The 20,581-nt window shown below is 47.9% G+C and overlaps 1 protein-coding gene across 2 annotated transcripts in view; it reads left to right on the top strand.

Moving 5' to 3' along the window:
• Nucleotides 1–20,581, top strand: part of PPM1D (protein phosphatase, Mg2+/Mn2+ dependent 1D) — a 37,592-nt gene that overhangs the window by 11,108 nt on the left and 5,903 nt on the right. The window contains exons 2-5 of one of the 2 annotated variants that reach the window (XM_039324967.1): nt 1,613–1,838; nt 3,746–3,870; nt 10,125–10,315; nt 13,970–14,215. In XM_039324967.1, coding sequence (XP_039180901.1) covers nt 1,613–1,838; nt 3,746–3,870; nt 10,125–10,315; nt 13,970–14,215 — 788 coding nt within the window. Of the gene's footprint in view, nt 1–1,609; nt 1,839–3,745; nt 3,871–10,124; nt 10,316–13,969; nt 14,216–20,581 lie in introns of both variants that reach the window. The other variant, XM_039324966.1, reaches the window with a different exon arrangement.

Raw genomic sequence — 20,581 nt, forward strand, 5'->3', positions numbered from 1 at the left:
GCACCAGGATCAGCACCAGACTCCAGCTGGAGCTCAGAGCTGATCCTGGTGCTTCTGCTGAGCCCTGAAGAAGCACCAATCAGCTGGAAAGCAGCACTGATCCTGGCGCTTCTGCTGAGCGCAGAAGAAGCGCCGATCAGCTGGAATGTTGCAGCATCTCCAGGGTCTTGTGATTTACATTCAGATGCTTGGCAACTGATTCATATTTATGATGGTCACATTGTCCCAGGGTCATGTGAAGTGACCAAAACCTGCTGCAACCACCCAGCAGACGGGGGGAATAAAAACCAAACACCCCCCACCCCACCCCCACTGTCAATCCTCAACAGAAATGCTCACAACAATGGAAACCTCGGACAGGAGGAAGAGCGCGGCTGGGCGGGCAGGCAGGCGTCTTGCTTGGCTGTGGCTTGGGGGGCACTTTTTTCAGTGCCATTGTAACTTCAAACAGTCACTAAGCGAACTGTTGTAAGTCAAGACTACCTGTACTTTATCACTTTTTTTCTTTTTTCTTTTTTTTTTTTGGTCATCAAGTTTTTGACACCTTGCTAGGTGACTGGTGGTACTCAGATGTTGCTATATCCTAAAAGTGGTACAGTGGGTGAAAAGATTGAAAAGTCCTGTTGTAGGGTAAGCAAGGCGGGTTGTATGACGTGTGTGAGTTCCGGTACTTTGTTTGTTTTTGTTTTTTACAAAAAAAGCACTGAATAGAAGACTGGAAGCTAAAACATACGAACGGTTGCAGGAATTGAGTACATCTAATTCAGGGGTAGGCCACCTTGGCTCTTTTATGACTCGTGGACTTCAACTCCCAGAATTCCTGAGCCAGCCATGCTGAGGGGAAATGGAGAGGTTTCCAAACTGAGCCATGCTGGCTCAGGAATTCTGGGAGTTGAAGTCCACCCATCTCCGAGTGGCCAAGGTTGAGAAATACAGGCCTAGGTCAGGGGTAGGCCACCTTGGCTCTTTTATGACTCGTGGACTTCAACTCCCAGAATTCCTGTGCCAGCCATGCTGAGGGGAAAAAGAGAGGTTTCCAAGCTGAGCCATGCTGGCTCAGGAATTCTGGGAGTTGAAGTCCACGAGTCATAAAAGAGCCAAGATTGCCTACCCCTGTTCTGGTTTAATGAAAAATTAATTCCTCCTTAGTTCCAGGTCGCTTCTCTCCTTGATCAGTTTCCATCCGTTGCTTTTTTTCCTGCCTTCAGGCGCTTTGGAGAAGAGGTTGACTTTCTTCGTTTTTATCCTCGAAAATGCTTTGCTTCTCATTCCAGTTCTGACTCAACGGTGACCAGCTACTAGACCAGTGATTCTCAACCTTTCTAATGCCGTGACCCCATAATACAGTTCCCCATGTTGTGGTGACCCCCAAGTGGGTGTGGCCACCAATAAGAGGGAGTAGGACCGCTAGGGAAAAAGGAAAAAAATGGCCGACAGCATGGTTTGGCGACCCCCGTGAAATGGTCATTCGACCCCAAATGGGGTCCCGACCCACAGGTTGAGAACCACTGTACTAGACTAAACCAGCCCCCTTGCTGACTTATTTATTTATTTATTTATTTATTTATTATATATAACGTATAATTATTTCCCCCTTCCCCCTTTGCAGCAGAATGGCCCAAAACCATGACGGGCCTGCCGAGCACATCCGGCACGACAGCCAGCGTGGTCATCATCCGTGGCTCAAAGATGTACGTGGCTCACGTCGGTGACTCCGGTGTAGTTCTTGGAGTCCAGGATGACCCCAAGGACGAGTATGTCCGGGCCGTGGAGGTGACGCAGGATCACAAACCGGAGCTACCGAAGGAGAGGCAGCGGATTGAAGGCCTCGGGGGAAGGTAACAGATCTCGCTGGCTTGTTCAAGACGTGGCTTTTCCTGTTTATAGGTGGTCCTCGGCTTACGACTAAAATTGAGCCCAGAATTTCTGTTGCTAAGCTAGGTGAGCTTTGCCCCATTTTACGACGACCTTGCCACAGGTCTTAGCTGAGTCCCGCCTTTATTTAAATCAGTAACATGGCTTTAAGTCAATCTGGCTTCCCCCCATTGAAGGTCGCAAAAGGGGATCGGATCACCCCAGGAACACTGCAACTGTCGTAAGTACATGCCAGTTTCCCAGCGTTTGAATTTTAATTATGTGATCACAAGGATGCTACAGCAGTCGTAAGTCGCTTTTTTCAGTGCCGTTGTAACTTCAAACGGTCACTAAACAAACGGTTGTAAGTTGAGGACTACCTGTATAATAGGCCAGGGCTTTTCAACCATTTCACCCATTGTACCACTTTTAGGATAAGGCAATATCTGAGTACCACCAGCTGCCTAGCAAGGTGTCAACCCACCCCCCAAAAAGGAAAAAAGTGATGAAGTACAGGTAGTCCTCGACTTACAACAATTCACTTAGTGACTGTTTGATGTTACAATGGCACTGAAAAAAGTGCCCCTCAAGCCACAGCCGAGCAAGACACCTGCCTGCCCACCCGGTGGTGTTCTTCCTCCTGCCCGAGGTTGTTATTGTTGTGAGCATTTCTGTTGAGGATTGGCAGTGGGGGTGGGGTGGGGGGGTGTTTGGTTTTTATTCCTATCGTCTGTTGGGTGGTTGCAGCAGGTTTTGGTCACTTCACATGACCCTGGGACACTGTGACCGTCATAAATATGAATCAGTTGCCAAGCATCTGAATGTAAATCACAAGACCCTTAGATGCTGCAACATTTCAGCTGATCGGCGCTTCTTCTGGCTCAGCGGAAGCACCAGGATCAGCGCCGAGCTCCAGTTGGAGCTTGGTACTGATCCTGGCGCTTCCGCTGATCCCTGACAACCTCCAGCTATCTCTCGCTCAGGCTTGTGTGGTGCTGCCACCGGTTCAGCCCATTCCCCTCCCCCACTACCACTTTTCTAGGATGGTTGCATACCACCTGCCAGGTGCCAATGTACCACAGGTGGTTCCCCTACCACTGGTTGAAAAGCCTTGTAATAGGTGTCTCTCTTTAAACTCACATTCGTTAAGCATATCTGGTTTTATCACATGGTTTGTTCAGGCAACCACATTTGAATAGGTTCTTGCTTAAAGTAGTTATTATGGCTTAGCTCAGCATCTGAACCATTTTTATGGCAAGTGGAATCCAAATCCTAAGGTGGTGTCTTTCCTGGGTGAGATTTTCCCAAGTCTCAGAATTTTAATACAGGGGGTCCTCGAGTTACGACCATAGTTGAGCCCCAGACTTGTGTTGCTAAGTGAGACAGTTGTTAAGTGAGTTTTGCCCCATTTGACAACTTTCCTTATTACAGTTGTTAAATGAATGAATGGAGTTAAAGTAGTCATGCGGCCGTTAAGTGAATCTAGCTTGCCCCAATGATTTTGCTTGTCAGAAGGTTGCAAAAGGGGATCTTGTGACCCCCCCAGGATGCTGTGACTCATAAATACGAGTCAGTTGCCAAGCATCTGAATTTAGATCAAGTGACCGTGAGGGGTGCTGCACCGGCTGTAAGTGTGAGAAACGGTCCTAAGTACACTTTTTTCCGGGCCGTGGTAAATTTGAACGGCCACTAAATGAACAGTTGTAAGTCAAGGACTACTTGTACCTGTGGAAGACTGGCAGTTCCTCTGTTAACCAGGCCAGGTAGGGTGTATAGGTATCAACCAGCATCTTGAGTCATCAATTGTAGAAATGTATTTAGTACGAACGCCTTAAAATTTTCGTTTCTTTTAAACTTGGCTTTCTACTTTCGTTCTCTCCAATCGTTTTAGTGTGATCAATAAATCCGGTGTGAATCGGGTGGTCTGGAAACGGCCTCGTCTCAGTCACAACGGCCCCGTGCGACGGAGCACCGTGATCGACCAGATTCCCTTCTTGGCAGTGGCCCGCGCCCTTGGTGAGTAGCCTCCGGGAAGAGTTAGTGGAAGGATGCCACGATAGGCTGAAAGATTTGGGGGTTCACAGGCAGGGTGTTTGTCTTCGATGGCTGTCGACTTAAGACCGCAGCTGAGCCCAACATTTCTGTTGCTGGGTGAGACTGTTAAGTGAGTTTTGCCCCACTTTAACGATCTTTCTTGCCGCAGTTGTAAAGCAAATCGCTGCCATTGTTAAGTAAGTAACATGGTCGTTAAATGAATCTGTTTTTCCCCCCTTGATTTTGCTTGGCAGAAGGTCGTAAAGGGGAGGATCTAACAACACCTGCATTGACTTCACTTAATGGTGGCAGGCGAGGTCATAAAATGGAGCAAAACTCACTTTACAAATGTCTGACTTAGCAACAGAAATTTTGGAGCTCAATTGTGATTGTACGCTGAGGAGTACCTGAACTGGGTGTTGTAGTCCACCTCATCTGTCTTACCTCCCCTTCCTGCCTTCCTTGCTTTGACCTTTTCTGGTGATGGGAACCTACCATTCATGGTCTCCTTCTCTGACCAAAGGTGATGTTTTCCATTGGATTCATTTCTCCCTCGGTCTTACTTTTCTGGCCTAAATCCTGGAGGAAAAACATCTGTTTTTGCGTCCATAGATTTCTTTCTGGCTTTTTTTTCTCCCCATTCTCCTCCTCCTTTCCTTCTCCTTCCTATCCCCTTAGGGCAGGGGTCCCCAACCTATGGGCCATGGCCTGGTAGTGGGGCATGGCCTGCTGGCCACCGGGCCGCGGGACAGGCTGGCCAGTGAGCACGCATGTGTGCGCACACTCCTCACTTGTGCTAGCGCCATGGCCACATGGTACAAAAACAGGATTACACGCTATGGGGTGCAAAAACGGGCTGCCGCCGCACCGTGGGGCATGAAAACAGGACGTCAAAACCTCACCTTGGGGTGTGGAAATGGGCTGCCACTGCACTGCGGGGCACGGAACTGGGACGCCACTGCGTCGTGGGGTGCAAAAACGGGGTGCCGCTGCACTGCAAGGTGCAAAAAGGGACGCCATCACGCCGCGGGGCACAGAAACAAGGCACTGCGCCAGGCAAGAACAGGGCAGGGTTAGTAAGTATCACACGGGTACAGGCCCCACCCTGTTTGCGGCAAACGCGTGCTCGCGGCCCTGTGCGCAAAATGCTTTTCATTCCCTTTTCCTCCGGTCTGTCAACCGACAAAGGTTGGTGACCTCTGCCTTAGGGCCTTCAAGCACATCCAGCCCGCCCAATGAATGCAATTAAGATGACATGTTCTTGGTGGCTGCTCCAGGCACCGCGTATTCTCCAGATATAATTATAGGCTTGATCTGCTTGCTCATTCCCAAGTCGGGCCCGTCGCCATCCCTGGTTAGATTGTGCCACCTGCTCCCTCGATCCACTTTGGGAAGAGACTCGGGCGGTCCATGCCAAGGAGACCACTGAGGTGCCACTTGGGGACAAGAGACCTGAGACCTTCCAGCATTTCAGAATTTTGGCTTCACGCGGCTAGTCCTCAACGTAGAACAGTTTGTTACTTTTGAAGATGGCACTGAAAAAAGTGACTTACGGCTGTTTTCCGATCGTTGCAGCATCCCCGTGGTCATGTGATCAAAATTCAGACGCTTGGCAACTGACTTGTATTTATGACAGTTGCAGTGTGCCGGGGGATCCCCTTCTGGAACGTTCTGACAAGCAATGTCACTTAAGAACCGTGTTACTAACTTAACAACTGCAGTGGTTCACTTAACAATAGCTGCAAGACAGATCATAAAATGGGACCAAATTCACGTAGCAGCTGTCTTGCTTAGCAACAGAATTTGGACTCAGTTGTAGTTGTAAGTCGAGGACAACCTGTATAAGTTCATAAATCCTCTAAAAATAAAGCCTTGGGACCCATATGCCCGCCAGCATCCCTAAGTAACTTGGTAAACCAGGGATGACACAGCAAAAGGTGACAGGGAAGAGAGTCCTACGGGATGATATGGCTGGTTGGTTCTTTAGCATATGGGTCCCCAACCTGTGGACCACGGCGCAGTAGTGGGCCATGGCCTGCTGATCACTGGGCTGTGGGACAGGCTTACCGGTGTGTATGCGTGTGCACACACACCGCTTCACTTGTGCTAGTGCCATGGCCATGGGGTGCAAAAATGGGCTGCCGCCGCTGTGCCTCAGGCCATAAAAACAGGCCGCTGCCATACTGCAAGGCTTAAAAATGGACGATGCTGCACCATAGGCATGGAAATGGGCCACAACTGTGCCATGGGGCGCAAAAACTGGGCACCGCCATTGTCAACACTCTTAACATCGGATGTTCTTGCTTTGACATCAGATGGAAATGCAGCCATTTTCTCTATTGCTTTTAGAGTTAGTTGATGCTGGAAGGGGGAATGTGGATGAGAGCCCAGCTAGCCATAACAATAATAACTCAGCTGTGGGAACCCAAGGACATTGGGCCCAGAGCTGATAGCCGTTTTGGCGGGCTGGGGAGAAAGCCCTCACTTCAAGCTAATTGGGGAATGTGACTTATGAGTGTTTATTGGAGGATGGAATTGTGCTTTGTTACTTTGTTTCCAGGGGAGGGGAATTTAGTTTTTAGGTTCGGATTGTGTAGTGCTGATACTTTGTTTCCCGAATAAAAGATTCTTTAAGGTAAACAATGCCTCCAAGTTCTTTTGAAGGGTTTCATCTATCGCAACCATGACAGCCGTGCTGCAAGGCGCAAAAATGGCCGCCACCGCGCTGCAGGGCGCAGAAACGAGGTGCTGTGCTGCAGGGCACAGAAACAAGACGCTGCACCACACAAAAATGGGGCAGGACTAGTGAGTATCACGCAGGCAGTAGCCCCGCCCCATTTGCGGTGCACTCATGTAAAATGCTTCCCTTTCCCTTTTCTTCCAGTCCGCCAACTGAACAATTTTGTGAGAGATCAGGATACCCTGCGGCATTTCACACAGCACATTGGACGAAGCTACAGTTTAGAGCGGGGGTCCCACAACTGGGCTGTGGCCTAATTGTCACCAGGCCGTGTGAATGGCTGGTCGATTCGAGCACGTCCGCAGGGACACGGAACCCCTTGTGCGAGGGTTGCCTGTGGTTGTAGGAACCCAGCTGTTAGTGTATCGTGGGAGCCGGGTTACCGTGCCATTAAACCAGGTTTATGATTTATTCCTTGGAAGGTTGTGTGATCATGTGAGTTGGGCTTGTTGACATGACATGGAAGCCTGGCTGGCGAATGAAGACCTGGAGTTGATTTTAAACTCGTTGTATCTGGGGTTCCTTTGGGAAACCCAACATTTCTTTTGTGAAGTGAAGGAGATGATTCGTGACTTTGGGGTTCCTTCTGGACAACTGTGGTTTCTTCTGAGGACTGAGGGAGATGTTTTGTGATTTGGGGTTCCTTTTGGACTCGCCTCCTTAAAGGGTGAGTGGGAACCATGGTTGGGGTAACCTTTGCTGAGCTTTGGCTGGTGGGCCAGTTCCAACACTACTGGAGCCAAGGTGCCATCTGTGTGCTGCATTTGCCCTGTGCAACGGTGTCCCTCCTGGAGATCAAATTAGCTTTTCCTAGGACTCAGAAGACCTGACTGTTCCTCCAGGTGTTTGCGTCAAGAGGCCACCTGAATTCTGCTGGAGATGTGGCTTTCTGGTTGGGTAGTGGTTATTTTAAGCAGGGCATCGTGGTTAAAATACTAGGATGCCCTCTATTAAAACCACTGACTTTCATGTCTAAGGCGAGACTAGTATTCAGTGTCTCCTGCTGATTGGTCCAAAGTCACCCAGTTGGCTTTCATGCCTGAGGCGGGACTAGAACTCACTGTCTCCTTGTGATTGGTCCAGAGTCACCCAGTTGGCTTTCATTCCTGAGGCGGGACTAGAACTCACTGTCTCCTGGTGATTGTTCCAAGGTCACCCAGCCTGCTTTCATGCCTAAGGCAGGACTAGAACTCACTGTCTCCTGGTGATTGGTCCAAATTCACCCAGCCCGCTTTCATGCCTGAGGCGGGACTAGAACTCACTGTCTCCTGGTGATTGGTCCAAATTCACCTAGCCCGCTTTCATGCCTAAGGCGGGACTAGAATTCATCATCTCCTGATGATTGGCTCAAAGTCACCCAGCTGGCTTTCATGCCTAGGGCGGGACTAGAACTCACCATCTCCTGGTTTCTAAGCCAGCACCTTTACTAATAGTATGATGAAGAAGAAGAGCTGGCAGTTTGCTGTTTGATGCTAGCAACATAAACCGCCTTCATGCATAAAAATGAGAGGTTAGAGAGAAGTCCGAATGAAACATTTCTTCCTTGGCCTGCTAGATTTCTTATTTCAGGGAAAGTTGTCTTGCACAGCAAATATCCTCCAGACCTCCGGTTTCCTTTTTTTTAAAATAAGATTTTATTAGTTTTTTCCATACATACACTAATAATTTTTCAGCCAACGTGCTGTCTGAGTTTAAATACGCTAATACAGTGGTTCTTAACCTTTTTAATGCCGCGACCCCCAACCGGTCGTAAGTCGAGGACTACTCAACCGGTTGTAAGTTGAGGACTACTCAACTGGTGCAGCACCATTTGCAGAATGGGACTTTTGGCGGGCTCATCAGGGCAGAGACAGCCTGGACAATTCCTATTGGCTTTTGAAAGCCAATAGAATTAGACTCTATTCAAGAGAGTCTATTCTATTGGCTTTCAAAAGCCAATAGAATAAAAGGGAGTAGCACAGCTAAGGAAAAGGGGAAAAGAAAATGGTGGACTGCGTTGTTTGGCGACCCCCGTGAAATGGTCGTTCGACCCCAAATGGGGTCCCGACCCACAGGTTGAGAACCACTGCGCTAATACATATTTAATTCCCAATTCTTTATTCTTTCCTCTAACCATCGGTAAAATAAGTCCCAAGTTTGATAATATTCTGTTTCTTCTTTTTCTTTCAGTCTCATAATCAATTTGTCCGTCTCTGCACATTCTAGTATTTTTTTTTTATTATTTCTTCATCTGGTGGTCTTCCTTCCTTTTTCCAATATTGCGCAAATATTAGTCTTGCCGCTTTTGTGACGTGTAAAATCAAATATAGGGCTTTGTTTGTTAGTCTTTTCTGGCATTATACCTAATTGTTATAGATGGCACCTGCCAACAGCAAGATTAGCAAAAATGTTTAAAACAGTGCTTCTCAACGTTTGTGTGACGGCGACCCCCGTCACACAAACGTTCTGCGCATGCGTGGCGCCGCGCGCATGGGAGCGGGGCCCCAATGCATGGCGCGCATTCGCGGCACCCCCATGCGTGGCACGCATGCGTGATGGCCCCCCATGCGCGACGCGCGTGCACGCCGCCGCCCCCATGCGCGACGCGCGTGCACGCCGCCGCCCCCATGCGCGACGCGCATGTGCGCCGCCGCCCCCGTGCGTGGCGCGCATGTGCGCCGCCGCCCCCGTGCGCAGCACGCGTGCACGGCGCCGCGAAAAATGGCAGATCACCACCTTTGGCGACCCCCGAAAAATGGTCGATTGACCCCAAATGGGGTCGCGACCCATAGGTTGAGAACCGCTGGTTTAAAAATATGTCAGATGTTGGAAATGTAAACAGAACTCAGGAATGTATTATCGTGTTTGGGGGACAAGTGATAAGGTAAAGAATTATTGGACAAAGATACATATCTGGTTAGAAAAGATGTTGAGAGAATGTGTAGATCAGTGGTGGCGAACCTATGGCATGGGTGCCAGAGGCAGCACTCAGAGCCCTCTCTGTGGGCACGCGCGTCATCGTCCCAGTCCTAGGCCTTCAGCTGGGTTTTATAAAACCTTTTCTCTTTAGGCCTCCGCCACCATGCAAAAAAAAAAAAAAAGGCTCAATTTCAACCTTGCGGGAAAAAAAAGATCTTGCAAAGTTGGAATTGATTGATTGAACTTTTTAGTCCCTCCCCCAGTCTGCTGTTACCACCGCAGCCATGCCCGCCCAATGGGCCACGCCCACCCAATGGGCCACACCCACCCAATGGGCTACACCCATCCGGCACTCGACGATGCATAAGTGGGCTTTGGGTTGCAGTTTGGGCACTCAGTCTCTAAAAGGTTCGCCATCACTGAGGTAGATTTTAAACTAGACCTCTAGTTTCCTGCTTGCAATGGGCCAAATGAGGAAAATCTCATTGGGTGGATTCTGAAAGGACTCGAATTAATGTTTACCAAAAGTGAACTCTTGAAATATAATTTGGAAGAAGAGCAAGACTAATTTTAATAAACCCATGTCTCTTTTATTTAGGCGACCTGTGGAGTTATGACTTCTACAGTGGGCAGTTCGTGGTGTCTCCAGAGCCGGACACGAGTGTACACACGCTAGATCCTCAGAAGCATAAATACATAATTTTGGGGAGCGATGGACTGTGGAACATGATCCCCCCCCAAGAGGCTATTTCCATGTGCCAGGACCACGAAGAGAAAAAGTATTTTATGGTGAGCTGTCAGGACTTCTGTTTTTTTTCTTTGCGTTGTTTCAAATTTCGTTTTTTGTCTCTTTGGCTTTTTCAAAGACGAGGGCTGAATCTGTTCTACGTTTTGGAGAAAGAGAAGATAGGTAGTCCTCGACTTATGAACACAATTGAGCCCAAAATTTCTGTTAACTAAGTGAGACAGTTAGGCAAATTTTGCCCCGTTTTATCACTTTTCTCGCCACGGTTGTTAAGTGAAACACTGTAGTTGTTGTTAGGAACACGGTGGTTAAGCGAATCCGGCTTCCCCAGGGACGTTGCTTGTCAGAAGATCGCAAAAGGGGATCGCTGCAACCGTCATAAACACGAGTCAGTTGCCAAGTGTCTGAATTTTGATCACGTGACCCTGGGGATGCTCCAACGGTCGTGTGTGTGAAAAATGGTCATATATCACTCTTCAGTGCCTTTGTAACTTCAAACGGTCACTAAATGAACTGTTGTAAGTCAAGGACAACCATTTGTCTGAAATTGTATAGGGCTTCCTGCCTGAGCAGGGGGTTGGACTAGATCAGTGATGGCGAACCTTTTAGAGACCGAGTGCCAAAACTGCAACCGAAAACCCACTTATGCGTCGTCGGGTGCCGGGTGGGTGTTGCCCATTAGGTGGGCGTGGCCCATTGGGTGGGCGTGGCTGCAGTGGTAATGGCAGACGGGGTGGGACTAAAAAGTTTAATCAATCAATTCCAACTTGACAAGATCTTTCCCCCCCCCCCCCCGCAAGAAATTGAAATTGATTGATTGAACGTTTTTTTTTTTTGCACACGGCGGCGGAGGCCTAAAGCGAAAAGGTTTTATAAAACCCAGCTGAAGGCCTAGGACTGGGGTGACAGTGCGCGTGCCCACAGAGAGGGCTGAGTGCCGCCTCTGGCACCTGTGCCATAGGTTCGCCTCCACTGGACTAGATGACCTCCAAGGTCCCTTCCAAGTTTATTATTATTATTATTATTGACTACCTGTAGAAAGGGTGAGGGACCTATCCAGATACACACATAATTTTCTAGACTAGAGGCATTTATTGTTATAACCGGAAGTCTTCAACTTTTAAACCCCATTTGAGAGTAGAAGTTGGTTCTTAAGTGAGTTTTTTGCCACGTTGTTAAGCAAATCATGTTGTTAGGTGAATCATGCAGTTGGTTTTTTTGGTAAACATTTTATTAATTTTCTAATTTTTACAACCACAAATACTTAATAAACAACGTGTTGTCTGGGTTCATTGGTGATTCAGTGGTACTTGTCAGTTTATAATATCTTTTCTAGCCAAAATATATCTCAAATGCATTTGTACTTAAAATCCATTTGTTCCATCAGTATCCTGTTTTTCCTGCTTTTTAAAAAAAATAATAATTTCCCATCAATGTTCAAAATATCTCTATCGCCTATAATTTTCTCATAGTATATTATATCTGGGTAACCAAAAGCTTCCTTTATTCAAACCCTTTTAGAATTTTTATATTTCCCATCTCATAACAAAATATAATATTCTAGTTAGAAATCCTATCCTTCTAGTTACGATAATACTTTTATTTCTAACAGTTGTCTATTTTCTTAACCCTATTCAAATATCTCTTTAATATAATATCCCGTCACTATTGCTTATAGTTTTGGGCGTTTTTTTCCAGGAAACAGTCTTTAAGTTATAAAGAGAGGATAGAGCAGTGATGGAGAACCTTTTAGAGACCAAGTGCCCAAACTGCAACCCAAAACCCACTTATGTATTGTCGGGTGCCGGGTGGGTGTGGCCCATTGGGTGGGTGTGGCCCATTGGGTGGGTGTGGCTGCGGTGGTGGCAACGGCAGACTGGGTGGGACTAAAAAGTTCAATCAATCAATTCCAACTCTGCAAAGAGATCTTTTGTTTTTCCTGCGAGAAGTTGAAATTGATCGATTGAACCTTTTTTTTTTTTGCACACAGCGGAGGCGAAAAGTTTTTATAAAACCCAGCTGAAGGCCTAGAACTGGGGCTATGGCACGCATGCCCACAGAGAGGGCTCTGCATGCCACCTGTGGCACGCGTGCCATAGGTTCGCCACCACGGGGATAAAGTCTCACCCAGTTTCATCCACGCTGCTCAAAAGTTGCTTGTTAGTGCTTATTTCTTTTGGTTGTTAGCAGCTTCTGACTAGCTACATGAATGTAGCCAGGCTTTTCCCCACCGGTTTGGAGGGCTTCCTCGGATCAAACGAAAGGGCTGCCACCCCTCTGCGATCAACGAGGGTCCCCTCCTTTTTCGTCGCCTCTACAGGGTGACTTTCGACCCTTTTTAGAGTCCCCAGTGGGGCGAAATCGAACGTGGAAGACAGAGCCCCATCTACCTTCATCCATTATGCCGCGACGTCAAGTCCAGATCGTGCAGTTGTTAAGTGAATCTGGTTTCCCACCATTGATGGAATTGCTTGATGGAAACCGGATGGGAAGATCACAAATGGTGATCACATGATCCTGGGATACTGCAAGCCTTTTAAATCCATGCTGGTTGCCAAGTGGCCAAATTTTGGTCATGTGACCGTGGCGGTATTTTGGTCAGTTTTTTTTTCAGTGCTGTTGTAACTTCAGATGGTCATTAAATGACCATGTAATTTCTAATTTGTGGACCAGCCATATTGTTTATTCAAGCAAGTAATTTGTGCTTATTCCTATTATCCTGTGCTCTTATCTTCACAAACATCTATATCAGGGATAGGCAACCTTGGCTCTTTTATAATTCGTGGACTTCAACTCCCAGAATTCCTGAGCCAGCATAGCTGGCTCAGGAATTCTGGGAGTTGAAGTCCACGAGTCATAAAAGAGCCAAGATTGCCTACCCCTGATCTATATGCATACAACATTTGTGATTCCTTAACTATCTCCAACACTGGAGCTTTTCAAGAAGAGACTGGACAACCATTTGTCTGAACCGGTACAGTTTCCTGCCTGAACAGAGGGGTTGGACTAGAAGACCTCCAAGGTCCCTTCCAATTCTTATTCTGTTGTTCTCCCTTTCTGCATTATTCACACATAGAGGTAATTGCAAGGGATGGTCAAAAAGGCAAGATTTTGCCCAAAAAGGGGATCGGCTTGAATAAGTAATCCTGGCCAGGAGCTTGATTGGAATTCTGGGAGTTGAAGTCCACCCCTCTTAAAGCAGTCTGGCTGAGGATTCTGGGAGTGGAAAGCCACCCATCTTAAAGCAGGCTGGCTGGGGAATTCTGGGAGTTGAAGTCCACCCTTCTTAAAGTGTGCTGGTTGGGGAATTCTGGGAAGGCCACTCCGGTTAAAGCAGTGGTTCTCAACCTGTGGGTTGGGACCCCATTTGGGGTCGAACGACCATTTCACGGGGGTCGCCAAACAAGGCTGTCCGCCATTTTTTCCCCCTTTTCTTTGGCCACGCCCCTGGCACCCAGTGATGTATAAGTGGTTGGGGGTCACCACAACATGGGGAACTGTATTATGGGGTTGTGGCATTAAAAAGGTTGAGAACCACTGGGTTAAAGCATCCTCTAAATATGCCAATGTAGGTCGTTTCCAATTTTCAGCGGCAGTGCAGAGATTTTAAACAGATTTTGTGTACCTGTCGTACCTACCACAGCCTTTCAGACTAGTGATTTCCCTTTTTCTTCTCTTCCTGGCATCTGACCCCAAAGGGAGAACATCAACAGTCTTTGGCTAAAATGCTGGTCAACCGAGCGCTGGCCCGGTGGAGGCAGCGCATGCTTCGTGCCGATAACACCAGCGCCATTGTCATCAGTATATATTCTGGCCGAAGGTCTTGGAGTGGCTGTCTGCAAAGCGAGGAGGAACTACGCTTCAACTTGGCCGAAGGACCTTCGTATAACAGTCCCGAAACATGGACGATCAACCCTTCCCAATGCTCAACTCCACCAGCCAAGGTAAAAATGTGATTTTTTTTTTTTAAAAAAAAGCTCAAGGGCTGAGAACTTTTAAGACGATGTTAAAAATGGACAACAAAGAGCCGTAGTGGCGCAGCGGTTACGATGCCGTATTGCAGGCTATATCTGCTGACTGCCGGCTGCCAGCAGTTCGATCCAGACTGGCTCAAGGTTGACTCAGCCTTCCATCCTTCCAAGGTCGGTAAAATAGGACCCAGATTATTGGGGGAAAATATGCTGACTCTGTAAACCACTCATAGAGGGCTGTAAAGTACTATGAAGCGATATATAGGTCTAAGTGCTATTGCTATTGCTTCTTTCCTTTCCTTCTTTCTCTCCCTCACTTTTCTCCTTCCTTCCTTCCTTCCTTCCTTCCTTCCTTCCTTCTCATGGTGGCACAGTGGTTAAAATGCAGTATTGCAGGCTGACACTGTCCACTGCCAGCAGTTCGATCCTGACCGGCTCAGGGTCAACTCAGCCTTCCATCCTTCTGAGGTCGGTAAAATGAGGACCCAGATTGTTGGGGGGCAAGATGCTGACTCTTTAGCCGCTTAGGGAGGGCTGTAAAGTACTGTGAAGCGGTATATAAGTCTAAGTGCTATTAGTATTGCTTCCTTCCTTTCCTTCTTTCTCTCCCTCCCTTTTCTCCTTCCCTTCCTCTTTCTTTCCCTCCTTCCTTGCCATGATGGCGCAATGGTTAGAATGCAGTATTGCAGGCTAATTCTGCCCACTGCCACCAGTTCAATCCTGACCGGCTCAAGGTGGACTCAGCCTTCCATCCTTCCGAGGTCAGTAAAATGAGGACCCAGATTGTTGGGGGCAAATATTCTGACTCCGTAAACCGCTTAGAGAGGCTGTAAAGCATTATGGAGCGGTATATAAGTCTAAGTCCTATTGCTATTTTTCCACTTATGGTTTTAAGTGCATTTTGGAAGAAAAAGCCCAGTTTATTTTATGCATAGCGATATTAAAAGGACTTCAGGTAGTCCTTGACCTACCACCAAATTTGGAACCAGAGTTTCTGTTGCTAAACAAGGCAGTTGTTAAGTGAGTAGCATCCGATTTTAAGATCTTTTTTGCCATGGTTGTTCAGCAAAGAACTACAGTTCTTAAGTGAATTGTCTGGTTGTTAAGCAAATCTGGCTTTCCACGTTGACTTTGCTTGTTGGAAGCTGGCTGGGAAAGATGCAAATGTTGATCAGGTTGACCCCCCCCCCAGGATGCTGCAACTTTTGTTAAATACGTGCTGGTTGCCAAGGGTCCGAATTTTGATCACGTGATCACAGGGATCTGCGACGGTTGTATACGACACTTTTTAAAGTGCCGTGGTAACTTTGAAGGGTTGTTAAACGAATGGGTGTAAGTAGGGGACTGTCTGTATTCAAAAATAACCAGTAGGTGAATCATCAACTGCCATTTTAGAATTTAAGCGGCTTCCTTGGTTGAGTTAGTTAGCTATAGAAATTAAATGAATGAATGAACGAATCTTGGAGTCCTACTGGACGATCACTTGACCATGAGCCAGCAGTGTGCAGCAGCAGCCAAAAAGGCTAATACAATCCTGGGTTGTATAAACAGAGGCATAAAATCAAGATCACACGAAGTATTAGTACCGCTTTACAAAACCCTAGTGAGACCACACCTGGAATACTGCAGCCAATTTTGGTCACCATATCACAAAAAGATGTTGAGACCTTGGAAAAAGTTCAGAGAAGAACAACTAAGATGATCCAAGGCCTGGAGACTAAAACATATGAAGAACAGTTGCGGGACTTGGGTTTGGCTAGTGTAAAGAAAAGAAGAAACAGGGGAGACATTATAGTAGTATTCCAATATTTGAGGGGCTGCCACAAAGAAGAGGGGGTCATGTTATTCTCCAAAGCACCAGAGGACAGGACAAGAAACAATGGTTGGAAACTGATCAAGGAGAGAAGCAACCTGGAATTAAGGAGAAACTTCCTGACAGTGAGGACAATCAACCAGTGGAACAACTTGCCTCCAGAAATTATGGGCGCTCCATCACTGGATGTTTTTAAGAAGAGACTGGACAGTCACTTGTCTGAGATGGTATAGGTTCTCCTGCTTGAGTGGGGGGCTGGACTAGAAGACCTCCAAAGTCCCTTCCAGCTCTATTCTGTTTTACTATCAGACTCCCACCGTTTCCCCCCCGCAGGCAGGAAGACACAGCCAGATCTGTGTTTTTGTCTGATTAGAGCCTTTCTATCCCTCAGCATATATTTGGACTCTTTGCAATGTGTGGCAGCTGCCAAAATAGCCAACACAGTGCTGGGCTGCATCAACAGAGGGATGACATCAAAACCATGAGAAATAATAGCACTGCTTTACATTGCACTAAGGAGGCCACACTTAGAAAAATATTGTATCCAGTTCTGGTCACCACATTATAGAACAAACATTGAGACCCTAGACCAGTGGTTCTCAACCTTTTTAATGCCGCAACCCCCAACCGGTCATAAGTTGAGGACTACCCAACCGGTTGTAAGTCGAGGACTACCCAACTGGTTGTAAGTCGAGGACTTTCCCTGCCCGGGAGTGCCGCACATGCATGGTGCTGCCCCCCTGCGCCGGCCGAGGCGTAGCTGGCAAGCGGCAGAGACGGCGCAGGCCGACCACCGGCTGGGCCACCAGCTGGCCCAGCCCAAGGGAGGTAAGGCACCCGCTGGGCCCCATGCGCGCCAGCAACCCTCCCTGCACCCACCGGCCTCCCATCCCTGGCCCTCTTTTACTTACATTTTTAGTAGTTGCTCAGCAGGGAGGGGTGGAAACTTCCAGACAGCTCGCCTTCGCTGCAGACAACTTGAGCACCGTTTGCAGAATGGGACTTTTGGCGGGCTCAGCAGGGCAGACAGCCTGGACAATTTCTATTGGCTTTCAAAAGCCAATAGAATAAAAGGGAGTAACCCAGCTAAGGAAAAGGGGAAAAAATGGATTGCGTTGTTTGGCGACCCCGTGAAATGGTTATTCGACCCCAAATGGGGTCGCGACCCACAGGTTGAGAACCACTGACCTAGACAGAATGCAGAAAAGAGCAAGAAGGATCCCAAAGGTGCTTTTTCAGGAGGCAACTGGATTTCTTTGTTTTTCCTTTGAAGACGTTTCCCTTCTCATCCAAGAAGCTTCTTCAGCTCTGACTGGATGACGGGAAATGGAGGGATTTATACTCCTTGCAGACAGCCGGTCATTTGCATTCTTTCAGAGAGTCGTGGTGTATATATCACCACGTTTGTCTGTGATATAGGAGAACAAACCTATTCGGACAAGATTCAAGAGTCCATCCGCATTTAAAAAACAGAGGCCGCTCTTTTGAAGACAGCAAAGTCCACATTTTGGACAGAGAGGATCGATGGTTTGAAAGAGGGGTCTAAGAGGCCATTTATCTCAAAATTGAACAGCCCTTTCTCAACGGAGGGGGAGGGATACGACATCATCTCTCTCCAGTCGACAACACAGTCCTTTCAGCAGTTCCAAGAAGGCTCCACTCCCATTTGCTCTACTCAGGTGACCCTGAGGACACAGACAAGCCTCCAGTTGGCCTCAACGACTCTCCAAAAGAATGCAAATGACCAGCTGTCTGCAAGGAGTATAAATCCTTCCATTCCCCACCATCCAGTCAGAGCTGAGGAAGCTTCTTGGAAGAGAAGCGAAACATCTTCAGAGAAAAAAAAAGGAAGTCCAGTTGCCTCCTGAAAAAGCATCTTTGGGATAACAATGACCTGGATGACTGAGAATCTCCATAGACAAGAAGGATGATAAAGGGTTTGGAAGTTAAACTGTATGATAAATGATTGAGGCAGCTAAATATGTCTAGCTCAGGGGTAGGCAACCTTGGCTCTTTTATGACTGGTGGACTTCAACTCCCAGAATTCCTGAGCCAGCCATGCTGAGGAGAAAGGGAGAGGTTAACATGCTGAGCCATGCTGGCTCAGGAATTCTGGGAGTTGAAGTCCACGAGTCATGAAAGCGGCCTAGGCCAGAGGTAGGCAACCTTGGCTCTTTATGACTCGTGGACTTCAACTCCGAGAATTCCTGAGCCAGCATGGCTCAGCATGGAAACTTCTTCATTTCTCCTCAGCATGGCTGGCTCAAGAATTCTGGGAGTTGAAGTCCAAGAGTCATAAAAGAGCCAAGGTTGCCTACCCCTGGTCTAGCTTATCAAAAAGAAGGATTGGGGGACATGTTAGCAATCTTCCAGTACTTGAGGGACTGTCAGAGAAGAATGGGTTGACCTATTCTCCAAAGCACCTGAGGGCAAGACAAGAAGCAATGGATGGAAGCTCATCCTTAGGAAGATCCAACATGGAAAAAGGAAGAGGAATTTCCTGACAGTGCAAAGGATTAATAGATGGAGCATCTTGCTTCCCGGAGTTGTGGGTACTCCATCGTTGGAGGTTTTTGAAAATAGACTGGACAAACATGTGACCAGGGTGGTATTAAGTCTCTTGTCTTGAGCAGGGGGCTAGACTAGAAGACCTCCAAGGTCTTTTCCAACCCTTCTTTTGGGCCAAGCCATTCTGGTAGTTTTACTTCTGGAAGTTTATTGGAATATTCCAAAATGACCAGAGTGGGACAATCCAGAAGAAAACCAGAATGATATGAAGTTTTCCATAACAGAGGTCCCCAACCTTTTGGGCACCACCAGGGACCAGTTACGTGGAGAAAGGTTCTTCCACGGACTGGAGAGTGCGTGGTTTTGTGTGCTGCCTGCATCCAGTGGATGGGGCTTTGTTTGTGCGAACCGGTTGCTGGCATGCCGCGGCCCAGTACTGGTCCCCTGACTGGGGGTTGGGGATCCTTGTTCCAGAATGTTCTCTTTCCCAAGGTGGTGTCACCCAACCCCCAAGTGTTGGAAGAGTTTCCTCTCCAAATGAATGTATCAGTCCCCTTTTGCAACAGTCAACAAGGAAGCCAGATTCACTTAACAACTGCAGCAATTCACTTAATGACTATGCCAGGGGTAGGCAACCTCAGCTCTTTTATGACTCGTGGACTTCAACTCCCAGAATTCCTCAGCCAGCATGGCTCAGCATGGAAACCTCTCCATTTCTCCTCAGCAGGGCTGGCTCAGGAATTCTGGGAGTTGAAGTCCACGAGTTATGAAGGGGCCATTGTTCCCCACCCCTGGTATAGGGCAGGGGTAGGCAACCTTGGCTCTTTTATGACTCATGGACTTTAACTCCCAGAATTCCTGAGCTGGCCATGCTGAGGAGAAATGGAGAGGATTCCATGCTGAGCTGTGTTGGCTGAGGAATTCTGGGAGTTGAAGTCCATGAGTCATAAAAGAGCCAAGGTTGCCTACCCCTGCCTTATACCAGGAGTGGGGAACTATGGCCCCCTTCATGACTGGTGGACTTCAACTCCCAGAATTCCTGAGCCAGCATGGGGGAACTATGGCGCCCTTCATGACTGGTGGACTTCAACTCCCAAAATTCCTGAGCCAGCATGGGGGAACTATGGCCCCTTCATAACTTGTGGACTTCAACTCCCAGAATTCCTGAGCCAGCATGGGGGAACTACGGCCCCCTTCATGACTGGTGGACTTCAACTCCCCAGAATTCCTGAGCCAGCATGGCTCAGCATGGAAACCTCTCCATTTCTCCTCAGCATGGCTGGCTCAGGAATTCTGGGAGTTGAAGTCCACGAGTCATAAAAGAGCCGAGGTTGCCTAAGCCTGGACTATGCCGAGAAAGATGACATGAGGCAAAGCCCACTTAAAAACTGTCGTGCTTAGCAACAGTAGCCTCGGGCTCAGTTGTGGTTGTAAGCCAAGGACTGCCTTGAAAAGGGACTTGGAGCTCTTGCGAAGTGCCAGGGCGGCATTGCCATGCGGTATCCTCTTCGTAACTCGGTGCCCTCTCTCTTGCAGAAAACCCGTCTGGGTAGAAGGAGAGGCAAAAGGGTGCCAAGCCGGGGCAGAAGGAGGCGGTGGGGCCTCGGACCGGTCAGAGTAATGGCCCGGGGGCAAAAGAGATACCCTTGTCATGGAGGAGAATAAATGTAAATAGCTCCTCAGCTGGCGTCCCTTTGTGTGAGTTTGTTTTGGGGTGTGTCTGTGAGATTCTCAGTCATCCAGGTCACAGCTATCCCAAAGGTGCTTTTTTCCCCTCAAAAGGCAACTGGACTGTTCCCAGTTTTGCTTGGAGATAATAATGATGATGATGATGATGATGATGTTGGAAGGGACCTTGGAGGCCTTCTAGTCCAACCCCCTGCTAAGGCAGGAAACCCTATAGTACCATTTCAGACAAATGGCTGTCCAGTCTCTTCTTAAAAACTTCCAGTGTTGGAGCTTTCACCACTTCTGGAGACAGGTTGTTCCACTGGTTAATTGTTCTCACTGTCAGGAAG

This window comes from Crotalus tigris, unplaced genomic scaffold (genome assembly GCF_016545835.1).
Source record: "Crotalus tigris isolate CLP2741 ecotype Arizona unplaced genomic scaffold, ASM1654583v1 scf7180000024312.61873, whole genome shotgun sequence".
Taxonomy (NCBI): Eukaryota; Metazoa; Chordata; class Lepidosauria; order Squamata; family Viperidae; genus Crotalus; species Crotalus tigris.